At 41.9% G+C, this 15,418-nt stretch overlaps 1 protein-coding gene across 1 annotated transcript in view; it reads right to left on the reverse strand.

Moving 5' to 3' along the window:
* NYAP2 (neuronal tyrosine-phosphorylated phosphoinositide-3-kinase adaptor 2) overlaps positions 1-15,418 on the reverse strand; it is a 136,172-nt gene that overhangs the window by 35,479 nt on the left and 85,275 nt on the right. Inside the window, exon 3 of the mRNA XM_035133461.2 lies at positions 11,441-12,538. Coding sequence (XP_034989352.2) covers positions 11,441-12,538 — 1,098 coding nt within the window. The remainder of the gene's footprint in view (positions 1-11,440; positions 12,539-15,418) is intronic.

Genomic DNA, 15,418 nt, shown 5'->3' on the forward strand with positions numbered 1-15,418 from the left:
TTTCTAAAGGTCTGGTAATTGTTATTCTCTTTGACCTCTGGTGGGAGGGCATTCCACAGGGCGGGTGCCACTACTGAGAAGGCCCTCTGCCTGGTTCCCTGTAACTTGGCTTCTTGTAGCGAGGGAACCACCAGAAGGCCCTCGGTGCTGGACCTCAGTGTCTGGGCAGAGTGATGGAGGTGGAGACGCTCCTTCAGGTATACTGGACCGAGGCCGTTTAGGGCTTTAAAGGTCAGCACCAACACTTTCAATTGTGCTCAGAAACCTACTGGGAGCCAATGTAGGTCTTTCAGGACCGGTGTTATGTGGTCTCGGCGGCCGTTCCCAGTCACCAGTCTAGCTGCCGCATTCTGTGTTAGTTGTAGTTTCCGGGTCACCTTCAAAGGTAGCCCCACATAGAGCGCATTGCAGTAGTCCAAGCGGGAGATAACTAGAGCATGCTGTCCCTGCCACCCACCCCAGCACTCTCAAAATAAGCTCTGGAGCAAATTTGTGGGTTGAGGGGCAGGAGCAGGGGAGGGAATGGAAGTCCTGTTGCATAGCATTGGATACCAACATGTATTTTAGGGTGTATTGCATCACAAAATGCATATTTTATATGTATTTTATATATGCAGATCTTGAAATGTATTTTATAATTGAATTTATATCTCATAAAACATTGGGGTACCTTTTCCGAGCCAAGATCTATGTCACAAATTTTGGAGAAATGCGAAATCTGAATAATAAGTACATTCCAACTGACACGAGCAGGTCAGATCACTTCCCACTGGAATTCATAGGAAAGGAATTCCTCAGGCACCTCAAGCTGTTGCATCCCTCGTTGGCTACTAGGCTTTTAAATGGGAGAGGCAGCGTTTGGCAGAAGAGGGCAATGTAGGCTCTGTACAAACTGTGAATTCCATTTAATAAGCTACAGCTTAAAACAAAAGCAAGCTGATAAATCAAAGCTGCGGAATTGCTTAATCTAAAAACTCTCTCATTGAAATGAATGTACTCTACCTAGTCAGTCTCACACGCCCCCTAAGCATTAATTCTGGAGTCTGGCTGTTATAATGCTGAGTGACAAACAGTAAAAATCTCTTTTTAGGCGTCGGAAAAGTGCAATCGAAGGAACTGCAAATGAGGGCAAATCTCAGCTAGTCTTCTATAAGTAATCCAAAATGTATCAGATAACAATGCATGTATTATTCATTCATCTTTGTCCCCTGTCTGTTATAAATCTAAATAAATCATGAATCACCTTTGCAGAAAGCAATTTTTATTAATTTATTTATTTAGAGAGATAATGAGAGCCAGTTTTGCCAAACTAGATTACTAATATGAAAGGTACTTTTGAGCAGCACTGCAAAACAAGGTCACACTGACCCATGGTGAAATTTCGCATACTGAATGGCTCTGAACCCATTCCCTGAATGGTTTCTGAGTTGTCCTCCTGGGAGCTGATTTATACAACTACCCAGTACCTGGGAAATCACCATATTTTCCTGTTGATTGGTTTTGGAATGCTAAAGCAGTCTGATAAATACTGGCCTTTATGTCAGTATCATGGTTCATGATGTCCTGGCTGTAGCACCTTGAAATATAGCAAATTATTCTTTTTTTTATATTTAGGTAATATAGGCTTTGTGGAAAGATTGCCCCATGGACATCAGTTCAGCACCAAATGTTGGGTGCATCCAGCAACTATTAAAAACATGCTTTGAAACATCCTCTTTTTCATGGGTAGAGCCATCAAAGGGACCCATAGCTAAAAGTAGAAGTTGACAGATGTTTCCCTCTTTTTTGCTCTTTAGAATATGGCACCCCAATTTCCTGACTATTAATACTAGCTCCTGACATTGATTGTTACTGCAACTGATACAGATGTTTTATTGACATGGTATGTATTGCTAAAGGGACACAGGTTGTGCTGTGGGTTAAACCACAGAGCCTAGGGCTTGCAGATCAGAAGGTTGGTCGTTCGAATCCCCACGGCGGGGTGAGCTCCAGTTGCTCGGTCCCAGCTCCTGCCAACCTAGCAGTTCGAAAGTGCAAGTAGATAAATAGGTACCGCTACAGCAGGAAGGTAAACGGCGTTTCCGTGTGCTGCTCTGGTTCTCCAGAAGCGGCTTTGTCATGCTGGCCACATGACCTGGAAGCTGTACACCGGCTCCCTCGGCCAATAATGCGAGATGAGCGCCGCAACCCCAGAGTTGGTCACGACTGGTACCTAATGGTCCTTTTACCTTTACCTATGTATTGCTATACGTTGTTATGTGCCATTTGTTTATTTGCACTGCAATTATTTTAAATGAAAGCTGGTTTACAAATTTTTCTTTTTCTTTTTAAAAAATGCATCAATACGATGACTTTTCCAGGCACACTACGCTTATGAGAATCAGCCCCAAGTTTCTTAAGGGTCAGTTTTCAAAAGCAAAAAAGAAAGGTTTTTTTTGTTTGTTTGTTTGTTTGTTTGTTTCTCAGCGTGGAACTCTGCTTGGGAGCCATATTTGAGAACCACTTGGGGGGCTCAAATGGATGACACCCACATCTGACTATGCACCTGAATGCAGATGATGTTCATCCACATGCCTTTACTTTTAAAGGGATGCATATCTAAAGGCACACCTCCATTCTGCCCCAACTTACTCATTTTATACAAATGGGCTGGATCAAGGAGCATCACTTTGGTTTCCTTGACAATAGAGACATGGTCTTTCTCCCTGCAAATAGTTTCTTACCCATTCCAAAAGCTCCTATTTTGCACCCTGCATTTCACACTAATCTACATGCACTGCACATACAGATTCAGCTAAGACCTGAATGAGTCCTAATCAAGTTGATTTGATTCTGGGAACCAACCTTTGAATAGATCCTTTGATTTCCCACCCTGTAGCCACTGCCAGCTGCCACCGCCATCTTTTCACTTGTCCTTTGCTGCTGCTGCCACCATCTTACCATTATTTAGATCATATGGGCCACACTCCAAAAAAATAGTTGAGTCAAAGGACATAAGTGCACTTAACTCTCTGGTGGATTGCCTTGGCACATATGTGCACAATACGTTTTAAATGGCCATTGTAAGGGAACATCTATAGGAGCTCTTTCATATGTAATGCACTGTGATTGTAATATTGAAAAATCTCTGCATTCATTAGCAAATTGGCAGGGATTGGCATGCCAGCTGCAAATCAAATACATTATTCTGTAACATTTAGATGCATATCATAGTTTTAAAAGTGCTACATATTAAAATCTGCAGCTACAAATATAAAGTATTATTTAGTTTTGAAATCAGAGAGAGCAGAGCTCTGTTCTATGAATGGATATAATTCCTTCAGGAAATGTATAGAGATATATGGCTACATTTATTGTAACTAAAATAAATATATTATGAACCTTTTTGTCCAAGACCAGACATTTTAGGGCTATTTATTTATTTTATTAATATTATTCTTAGAGATAAATCTGATATTCAATAGGCATGAAATGGAATCTTAAACTCACATTTCCCAATGCATCTCTTGCAATTTTGTATAAAGGTATTCTGCAACTGCTGTGACAGATTTGTATCTTACAGGGTAAATGCTCAGTCAATGAAACCTGATGTTGACTGCAGTAGAAATATATGCAGTAGGTTGGGATTCAAAACATAGCTTGAAGATTGTCCAAAGGCTTGACTATGCCTGCTGCCCAGTGAAACTATTGACTTTCTTCCCACCAATGGATGCCATGCCTTTTCACAAACTACAGTGGTACCCAAACTACAGTGCTACCTGAGTTTTCAAACTCAGCCCATTCTGGAAGTCCATTCAACTTCCAAAATGTTTGAAAACCAAGGCACACCTTCTAAATGGCTGATTGGCCCTGGGCCAGCAGCTGAAATGGATGTTTGGCTTCCAAAAAATATTTGCAAACTGGAACACTTACTTCCAGGTTTGCGGCATTCGGGAGCTGATTTGTTCATCAACTAAGCTGTTCAGGAACCAAGGTACCACTGTACTTCGAAAATCCCCCTCCATATCAGAAGAGGTTTCCCATGAGGGATAGGTAGCTAATCCTAGACAAACACAAGTTTCAAACCTCTTTTTGTACATAGAATTCATCACACAATTCTGTAGATTGTATTGTAAACCACCCTTTGATCCTCAGATGAAAGGGCATTCTAGAAATTCAACAAACAAACAAATAATAAATAGATTCAGGCCATATATATGAACCAATTTATGTGATCAGAACTGGCAAAAGGAACTGGATGATAAGTTTTTATCCCATCTACTGTATCCTTCTGGACCAGAACAGATTACATTACCAGACTCATATCACATTCAAAGGACTCCCTCCTTGTCACCCCCTCACTGTAAGAGCCAAACTTAAGGGCAACAGCCCTTTTGTCATGAACCTGGACTCAGATTCTCATTCTTTAGGAGAGGCTGAGGACTCTGAACCCTTTGAAGGGTTTCCATCCCCAGAAGCACTTTCACTGGACAAGCCTGTGTGGTTAGTACCCCTCCAGCCCCACAATGTGACACCACTGTTCTTGGACTCGGAGGACTCCATTGTAGAAATCCCAGTGATAGCAGAGCTCAGCCACACAGTTACAATTGGAGACAACTGAAGCAAGCTGGGCCCCTTTAAATGAAGAAGCACCGTCCCTTGCAGTTAGGGCTACTACTACTACTACTACTACTACTACTACTACTACTACTATATTTATACCTAACCCATCTGGCTGGGATTCCCCAACCACTCTGGGTGGCTCCCAACCAAATATTAAAACCACAATACAGCATTAAACATCAAAACATCCCTAAACAGTGCTGCCTTCAGTTGTCTTTTAAAAGTAAGATAATTGCTTATTGCCTTGACATCTTACGGGAGGGCGTTCCACAGGGCAGGCGCCACTACCAAGAAGGCCCTCTGCCTGGTTCCCTATAGTGCTCTATATGGATCAGTTTGTTGCTTCAGCAATGCCAGAGCCTTGTGTCCCATAGCAGAGCCTGAGCACTCCATTTAGCCTGACCCCTAGCTTGCCTCATGCCTGAGCCTTGCCTACGATCTCAGAAAGTGTTTGCTCCCTGCTGAAACAACTCCTCTTGCTACAGATGAGCAGCTTCAGCCTGTGATCTGTCCATGGTACTGATAAACTCTGCCTAGTTTATATGATTCTCCTTAACCAGCAGAGTCTTGGCCTTGCTGGCTTTGACATTTGCTTTGTTCAAGTTTACCTTCACTTTACCTATTGAAACCTAACCTTGATTAACGCGACCTAAGCGACCATGCTTCATTGGCCACTATGCTGCCTGATTAAGAAGTGACACAATAGTATTTCATTTCCCTAGAGCTCAGAGCCTAGCCAGAGCAAGACAGGACAAGCCCCTTACCCTGTTTCAATGTTGCTGCCTATTCAGTCACCTACTTTCACCTTCTGAACACTTCTGTAGATAAGGCAACTGAATAAGCAATGGTGATGATTTCAAGGGAGTGGACCCATTCCAGAAAAGTCTTCTTCTTCTTTGGCGATCACCCGTAGCCGAGTAAGATTGTCTTCCATAAACACAGTTTTAACAATGGGTCCGTAAGTGACTGACTGCTTTGCAGAAGCTTATGAAAAGCTTGGTCTATCACTCAACATTCAAAAAACCAAAGTGCTGAACCAACAAGTACAAAATAACTCCTCTGCAGTGCCACAAATCCAACTCAGTGATGTAACATTGGAAAATGTTGATCACTTCTCCTACCTAGGCAGTTACCTTTCCACAAGGGCCAACATTGATGCCGAAATCCAGCATCGCCTGAGCTCTGCGAGTGTGGCTTTCTCCCGATTGAAGTGCAGAGTGTTTGAGGACCGGGACATTCACAGGGAAACCAAAATGCTTGTTTACAAAGCTATTGTACTACCAACCTTACTATATGCGTGTAAAACATGGACCACTTATAAACGCCATCTCCAATTCCTCGAAAGATTCCATCAACGGTGTCTCCGAAAATTTTTACACGTCACTTGGGAAGACAGGCAAACTAATATCAGTGTACTGGAAGAAGCAAAGATCACCAGTGTTGAAGGGTCCCAGTAACAACACATTGACTAGAGCTTCCCATGCCCCAGTTCTGGAGGTGATGCTGAATGTGGATGGTCAAGAACTTCTCATTCTCACTATGTCTGAGAAACAAACTGGTTGGGTGAGATAGAACATGAAGCTGCCTCATACCAAGCAGATTATTTGGTCCATCCAGCTGAGCATTGCTGATTAGAAGTCACCCTGGAAGGGATCTTGCTCCCAATATCTGTTTTTGTTCAGAGATGCCAGGGATTGAACTTGGGACCTTCTGGATGCAAACCATGTGCTATGTCACTCAGTTACAGTCCTTCCTACAAAGTGTTTGGAGCCCCCCCCCCACGGGGTGTGTATGTGTGTGTGCTGGAACATAGGAAAGATTTAGTAAGGGAGAAAATCAATGATACAACTCCCTCCCTCTGAACATCATCTGTATCATACAATCCACATCAATAAGTGCCTTGCACTTCCAAGCTTTAGATGCTAGTACCATTTGCTTAGTATGTTATTTCCTCCTTAAAAAAATTGTTTGCCATGGCCCTGAATGTGTCCCTCTTCTATTTGTAGCTCTCACAAACAGAGCAAAGCCGATCAGCCGTGCAACATGTTCACACTGGCACACTGCAGACATTTGTTGTCTTTTCAGTCATTCCTTGCTGAGACTGTAACTTCTGGAAATCTGTTGGATAAATCGCAACTCAAGCTTGAGCAGTTGAATAAACAAAGAGGAAAAATAAATAAGTCTGTGTGCATCAGTGTCAAACAGCAGCTGCCTTGAACAACAATAAATAAAGAGAAACCCAAAATTACATTTGTTACATAATTAGGTTCCCTTCACTGATTCTATGTCCTCTTGCATGAAGGCAAATTGATCTTTTTTTATGATGACCCTAAATTCATCAAAGAGAAGCAAACACAAAATCAGACTCCCAATGAGGAAGCCTTTCCAAAACAGATTATTCTTGTATCCATTACTGAAGGCGCCACAGACCTCATGTGCATCCACTTTGTGTGTGGCTGAAAGATTGAATGACTGTACGGTCATACCTTGGGTTACAGTCACTTCAGGTTGCGTCTTTTCGGGTTGCACTCTGTGCTGAACCCGGAAGTTCTTTGCGCTTGCACAGAAGTGCAGATGCGGATTGCGAATGCTGTGGGTTGTGAACGTGCCTCCTTCATGGATCACGTTCACAACCTGAGCATCCACTGTGCCCATGTTCATACCCAAAGCATAGATAGTGGAACTTGAACAAACTGGTGGTTGAAGTCACTTGTACATACATTCAGTTGTGTGAACTACTAGACATGTAGCAACTATTTATCTGTGCACAGCTTTATTTTCCAAATTACAGCAACAGCAATTTAAACGTCGTGCAATCTGCCTACCCAGCATGTGGTGTTGATCATTAGCATTTTGTAGTATTTCCCACTTGACTATTTGTGACTCATTCCCACTGTAAAGCAGACTGGGATTTCTGCTGGGAACTTGCTTAAATCGGAATGCTTAATTAAACGGGCTGAAGGTATGAACAAAGAAAATGAACGTGTATACAATGATCAATCTGCATTTGGGTAAACCCAGGTGTATATGCTGATTGTATGTGCATTCCCATTCCTTCGTCTATCCCCACTTTGTGGATGGGATGGGGGGACACTCAAGAATTACAAGAAGGACAAAGAAGGAGGCAGGAAGCATGGTGGTTGGAAGGTCTCTGTTTCATGTCGAACAACCAATAAGAGGCAGATCAGATCAGCAACCAAGTCACTCAGCTCTCTTCCCCTTTCCCCACTAAAGTGGTCTTGTTAGAGGCATGACACTCCAACCTAGTAAGCTGAAGATTTTTACAATAAGTTACAAAGCAGAGCGAGCTAGTTCAGTGCTGTACAAGCACAACAGGAGACTTTAGGGCTTTGTTCAACGTTGCGTTAATACAAATGTTCCATCAGTCAACAGAATGTTCTCCACCTGCGCACACCCTAAATCTATCCTGGGTTTCCTCTCAACCTTCTGGAGCAGGTTTAGGTTTAGCGGGGGATGGGGGAAGGAGGTGTGTATGTCCTGTTGTGCTCTTGGCAGTTCTTGCATGTGCACGAATACCACCTTAAATAGCCAGGGAGCCCCCAACTTCAACTCTTGTCGTTGGGGAGTTGAACACATTCTCCCCACAGTGATGATGTGTTTGGCTGAGAGGTCTACAAACACATCTGTGGCTGAACAAATTGCATCACACACATATCAATTTCAATAGTAATCAATATTAATCAGTTGATATTAATCAGGTTGGGCTGATGCAATCCGATGAATTGTTCAACCTCAGGAAACTCTGGCTTGATGTTCTCTTTTTAGCAGTCTCCATATTGACAGACGTTTCATCGAGAGCCAATGTATAGGTGCTCTTAGTTTGCACCTAGCATGGTCTGTGTATCATGCAGTTGCACATGCCATGTTGTTGTTTAGTCATGTCCAGCTCTTCGTGACCCCATGGACCAGAGCACGCCAGGCACTCCTGTCTTCCACTGCCTCCCACAGTTTGGTCAAACTCATGTAGTACAGTTCAAATAGGTGATACCTAGCCATAGGTATGAGGGATAGCTTGAGATTCAAATTTTAGTTCATTTATATTCTCTCTCTCTCTCTCTCTCTCTCTCTCTCACACACACACACACACACACACACACACCTCTTTGCACATCATCTCATTTCCTAGGACATTTGCAGATCATCCCTTCTATGCAAATACTACTGTTACCAGAATATTTTTTTAAAACGGACTTTACCGTAAAACCCATTAGAATGATTAGTGTGCTGTGCTGTGTCAGTTCTTGAACAATCCCTAAGATCCTAATTTGCGATAAGTAATAATTGTAATGCAACTCTCTTTAATTTCCCTGTAGGGGTCTCTCAAAGCCTGCAACCCTTCCCTGTGCAAAAAATTCATGTCATTATCCTCAACTATGGATGGGAAGTGGGTGGGGGGGGAGAGGATTATTATACACTCACATTTTCAAAAGACTTGAGGACTTAGTTAGGCATCTGAAGATTTCAATAACTTCAATGTTTCAGCTTTTTTGCTGGATGAAAAGTGAATTTAATTATCTGTCAAGTGACATATATGGAACGTTGAAAGTGACTAATCATATTAAAAATTGATGCATTTGCTTATCAGGGTACTGCCAGCAACTCAGGGATATTCCAGGTACAAAAACAAAACAACTGGCTCCAGAATCCTGCTCAATGGATTCAAACCACAGCTGCAAATGGTCTTCAAAGGAACTCACTATAATTGCCAGTCACATGACTCTTGTGCACGTATAGATTAGCAATGGATTTCTGTTTGTTTGCTAACAAATACTGGTTTGGGGAATATTTCCTGCCAGCTCTACTCCACCATTTCTTCCCCTTTCCTTTTAATTATTCCTAAATATTGTAATATACTTTAAACACACACACACAACACAGCCTTGGTCTCTTATTACAAGAACCACCTGGGATTTAATATCTAGATTTGCTTGCATCCAATCAAACACAAATCTGATTATATTTTGTATTTATTGCTGTAAAAACTTTTATTGTCAATAACCCAAATGAACTGTGGAATGCTGATTTTACATTATGGGCTGTAAGCTGCCAAGCTGCTGCAAAGCCAATATTTGCACTGACACTCTCTTAGCTTGTATCTCCTCTCTTTCTTATACCTACGAATAAATTGATTAATTCCCACGGTGCTGCCACTAAAACCTTATTAACATAGTGGACAGCATCCTTTTCTGCCATGGGAGTGACCAAGGGGTTTGATTCCCCAATGGGGAGGTCAAATACTTTGATAGTGAAGGACAAGAGTTTAGTAGTAGAGCTTATGCTTTGCATTCAGAATATCCCGAGTTCAATCCCTGGCATCTCCAGATAAAGCAAATCTGGTAGTAGATTGTGGCATAGGTCTCTGTTTGAAAGCCTGGACAATGCTGCCTATCAGAATAGGCAATACTGGACTCCATAGTCAAACAGTTTGCCCTGGTATAAGGCAATCCTGGATTCCTAAACTCTCCCAAAGTTCCATATAAGTGAAGCAAATTCTAGTCAATGACCAGAGAAGTGCTGTCTATAACGGAGATGAAAGTGAATCCACACAATTCACACACATCTGCAATCTGGCTCTTTTCTTTCTGCAAGTAACACCATAAATGCAGTTATCAAGTACATTTGACCAGGGTGTTTTCAGTGTTGCTCTTCCACCCCAAAGGCGTAATTTATTGCCACTTGCTACATAAACTCCCGGACTAGAAAATAAAACCCTTCTCAAATAAAAGCACCTTGGCTATACAGGATTCAAGGTACCCCAGACTCACTCATAAAGTGGTTTTATAGGACCTGCAGGGGAAAGTATATCATGCTCACTTTCTTCGTTAAACTACTAAAGGCTGAGAGTACAATCCCTGCCTGCGCTTGATTCATTTTCCCAAGGACTTGACTCAAAAGCATTTCCGACATGCTGAAGGCAAAGCAGAGACAACATAATGTGAGTGGCGAGAAGGACGGAAGTCAATTGTGCCCCCTGCTTCTTCCGACAAAAATTAAGCTCTTCCTGGCTAATCTGAGCACGAGGATAAAGAACCACAAGGCAGTAACCAGCAAAGAGCAATTTTGGGACCTGAGCATTTTCTTTTACTTGGTAATAATATTTTTTTAAAAAAATATATACATGCAATCATTAAAGGTTTTGATTGCATTAAACATCTCAGAATCGCAAGGGAGACTTTCGAGAGAGGAAAACTCTGTGATGATCATTCAGTGGTGGTGATGGTTATTGTTTTGTTTGTTAGCATGTTATGTATTTATGTGTTTTTGTATTGCAAACCACCCTGTGATCCTTGGATGAAGGGAGGCATAGAAATCCAATCAATCAATAATAATAAATAAATACAAACTCAGATATGAAAAGGGCCTTACAGTGGAACCTCGTGTTACGTACCAACCTCCTTACGAATGCTTCGGGTTATGAGCTCCACTAACCCTGAAGTAGATGCCCCTTGTTACGAACTTTGCCCCAGGATGCGAGCGGAAGTTGCGTGCCGGTGGCACAGCAGCAGCGGGAGGCGCCATTAGCGAAAGCGTGCCTCATGCTAAGAACGGTTTGGGATTATAAACGGACCTCCGGAACGGATTAAGTTCGTAACCGGAGGTACCACTGTATATGAATAGTCCTAAACTAACCCTGGAAACTCATAAAGCAAATGAGTAAGTTGCATGGTGCCAAGTACACCAAACTGAAATCCCCAACAGTAGGATAGTTTATCAATGGAGGTACTCCACAGTTAGAAATTGATCGACGGCATGACACTGATTTCAGCGATCATCAGTAAAGAGTAAAATAAGTAAATACATTATTTGAAGCACTTACTCTCTGCAGGCTCTTTAGATCTTCTTCCGCTGGAGGATTTCCTCAGTAAGCTTCGTCCTGAGGTAAAAAGGCTGGTTAATTCCTCTAGAGGACTGGTAGGTGTTCTAGAACGGGAACTACTTTGCGATGATGACCCGTAGGTATTGACAGAGGTGTTTACCATTTTCCCTCCTTCTTGCAATATGCTCCTGGCTGTAGAATGAGGCACTGATGGAGAACTTCTTGAGAGACTTCCTGAATGTACAGAATCGTAAGGAGGAGGTCTTTTGAGACTTAAGGGGGTAAGTGACCGACCCATATTCACAGGAGAGGGGGAGGCAGAGTGGCTTTTGGGATAGCCATGCGGAGACTGTGTTCTGTATAAGGTGGAAGGATGTGGAGGGGAAGAAGAATGTCCTGGAGTACTAGTTCCATGAGATGCTGTCTGGTCTTTCTCCAGTTTTTGATGACTTGGCGTGTGAGGTGGCAGTGACGATGGAGAAGCTCCAGCTTGCTGCTTGATATAAGACACGTTTTCTAGCACAGGAAGCTTTGTGACTTCCAGTGGTGTTAAAGGAGATTCATCAGAATTTGGGGAGCATTGCACTGGTGCAGGTGGAAATACCAGGAGTGGAGGTCTATGAGAAAGCAAATTTGGAAATGGTGGGGGTATATCACAAAGCACACCCTTGGGAGTGGATGGCACTGAGGACTTGGTGAAATCAAGGTCAGGCACTGTGGGAGTAGCACACTGAGAAGAACAGCTGTGATGGTCATACTCACATGGACATTTTGAATCTTGGCCTCCATCGTCAAAGATGGGGTATTTCATTTCCTCATATACTGCCTCACTTTGATCCTCCTCATCTTTTTTAAAGTCTCTAAGTATATTTCCGACCATTTCGATATAAACCGGTTCGTCTTCCTCAGTATCTGGAGCAGGACTGCTGACCTGTGATAAGGAGGTATCCCTGCTTAGTGTTGACTTTGTGCGGCCATGTTTTTTGATGTACGTCTCATCAAAAGATGCACTTAGCTGAGTGTTTGGGTTCCGTTTCGGCTTAGGGGGAGGAACCTTCTTTGTGTATTCATCGCTGTGAGGCCTTGGTTTGGCCGACACTGCAAAGGAACCAAAATACACATCGATCAGATGTTTAGTTAAAACATTGTCCACCTTTCAAACACCTATAGTTTAGATGCTCTGTTTTTACGCCTGATTTGTTTCATCATTTCTCCTGAACTACATGATGCAATGGAAGCAAACATTTCACAGAACACCATTCAGACTTCATGAAGCTCACTGGTATTTTAGATTTAATCACCAGTGTTCAAAAATGATACTGTTTTTCAGGATAGCTAATGTAAATGTGGCTCATGTTGTGCTGATCACCTAAGTATCACCTAAGTATTTTTTGATGAACTTGAGAGATCTAATCTTTTAACATCCTAAGGCTGCAATCCTATATCTACTTATATGACAGTACACATCCATTAAACTGAATGGGGAAATGAGCAGACATGCTTATTGGGCATAGCTTATTAAAACAACTTCTTTCTGCTTGCTTTAGGAAGTACAGAGCTTTAGAATGACAATTAGATGAATGGCAATTAGATTGGGAGGAGCTGAATTTAACCAAGTTTCTTAAAAAAACTGAAACAAATTGAGATAACCATAGAAATTTACATAAACTGCTTTCTTGATTATTCTGTAGAGATTAATTTGTATGAAATCTTTGACCTTTCAATTCAAATGATCCCAAAGCAATGTTTTTATTTGCAGTTTCAAAGACAGTCCAATATGTTGTTCCTGGGTTTATATTGTAAAAAAACAACACGTAAAATCCTGGGGCACACTGAGCCTTCTAGACCTCCACTGAAGCCTTTACTATACATTCCTATCCATAGAGTCGTAGAATGATAGAGCTGGAAGAGACCTAACATCGAGTACAACCCCCTGCGATGTAAGAATCTTTAGCTGTGATGAGAGATAGCATGCATTTGAAACAGGCAGACACTGGTTAATTTTTAGATGCCAAGTCTATTTCTGCTATATGTGGTAGTGGTATTTTTTCTCTCTCTACACTGTTTGTCATCTGTAAATGCCATGTGAAAAAGAAGACATGAATCAATCATGGCTTCCCCATGTGTATCTGAAGCATGTTCCACAGTTTATGCTCACCTCAGGGAGTCAACTATGTGGACCATGATGATCCTGCGCCAATCCCTGCCATGTGAGTAGACTGGTGCTGGCAACCAAGGTGGATTCAAGTGCCAATCAGTCTGGATTTCAGGAACTGGAAATAGTGCCTCCAATTCCATAAATTAGAGTTCTCTGGATGTACTTTGTCAGGTGCCTATAGCACAATATGCTTCAGGTCCATGCTGCTTTCCATTACACAATGAGCAGCATGAATTAAGCTGTTGGCTTTCATTAGATGTGGCAACTCCTGAGCCGGGACAGGAGATTGTATGAAGTGACCTTCGGGTTCCTTCCAAGTCTTCCCTTTTTTTCATTCAGTGAAAAGGTCCTCTCCCCCCCCCCCGCTTACTCCATTTCCCCAGCAATAATTCAGGCATTATCTGTGTTTTCTATTTTGCATTGTGCTGTGCAGTCAAGAAAAGGAAGATAACATGGTTTGAAGTGCACCGTGGAAGCGTCTGGCATTTTCTCATCTGGTGTATGAATGTCATGTTATATCATATACAGAAAACAAAATACAATTAGTGGCATAAAGGTCGGCTGACTGCGCCCTCGTGCATAATATGGAAGATAGATGTCTACAAGAGGGGTCCTCCTCTCTTATCCCTGTACAAGACTCTTATATCTCTCATGGTATTGTTTGCATGAAGCAGTTTTCACAACGGAGAAATATATATATATATATATTAGCCTCTACCTCCCCGCCACCCCACACAAAGTCTGGGCTGTAAATATTTTATAACACAATTTATTTAAAAGGATCTATGGTGTACTTTCCTGTTATTTCAAGCCCTGCCTGAATAATCACTTATCTTCTCAGAATATTAAGAGCAAAGAAATAGTGGGAAAATGAAATTCTGCTTACAGTAATCACAGAACAAAAAAAAAGTGCAATGGTAAGTAGGCAATTGCTGCACATTTACGTGCAACTAATTATTGGCATGGATTTTGTGTGTGTGTGTGTGTGTGTGTGTGTGTGTGTGTGTGTGTGTGATATCTTGGAGCGTCTCACAGGCAATGAAAAGGAATTATTTGGCAATCTACATGCAAGAGAAAAAGGCACAACATTCCATTAGCACTGTGACATTTAGCAGACAAGGAAAACATTCCACGCATGCTGAGAACACAAACTCTCCTGAATGGCTCATTCTGGCCAATTGCCATACTTAATGAATGATATCCACACCATCCACTGTTGTCTTTTTATAGATACTAAAACCTATCCAAGAAGAAACCTGCTGGTTTAGACCACGTACTCCAGGGCAAAAACAAATAAACCAACACCTACTCTGCCCAGACCATTCACGGGACTGAATCCAGGCTCACTGATTTCAACTTGGCTCCCAACTAAATCAATTGCACTTAAGTCATGATTAACTTGTCATACTAATTTCAGGTGGATCTAAGTTCAACTAACCTAATCTAGAACCAAGCCATATATTTTTTCCTAAATTTCTGTTACCTGCCACACCCACTTTTCATTTTTATTGCTAAATTAAAAAGTGTGTTAGAACATGTATGTTGTTGTATGCATGCATCCCCACACCATTAAGCACAAATTAATGTTGTTGCATATTACACATACACACACACCCTAAATAAAAGCAAAACCGAGTTCACCCTGGTTTTTTTGGCACATTTGTGTGTGTGTGTGTGTTTTACACACTTTCCGGTCTCCGAAGTGAAACACATACCGTACATTAAAATCCCCCAGGACCTTAACAATAACCAAACCTTCTACCAACATGTGTTTCCATTATTGCATTGCTCCCACAGGATCATTAGAAATTTGTTGAAGT

This window comes from Zootoca vivipara, chromosome 5, assembly GCF_963506605.1.
Source record: "Zootoca vivipara chromosome 5, rZooViv1.1, whole genome shotgun sequence".
NCBI classification, from domain to species: Eukaryota; Metazoa; Chordata; class Lepidosauria; order Squamata; family Lacertidae; genus Zootoca; species Zootoca vivipara.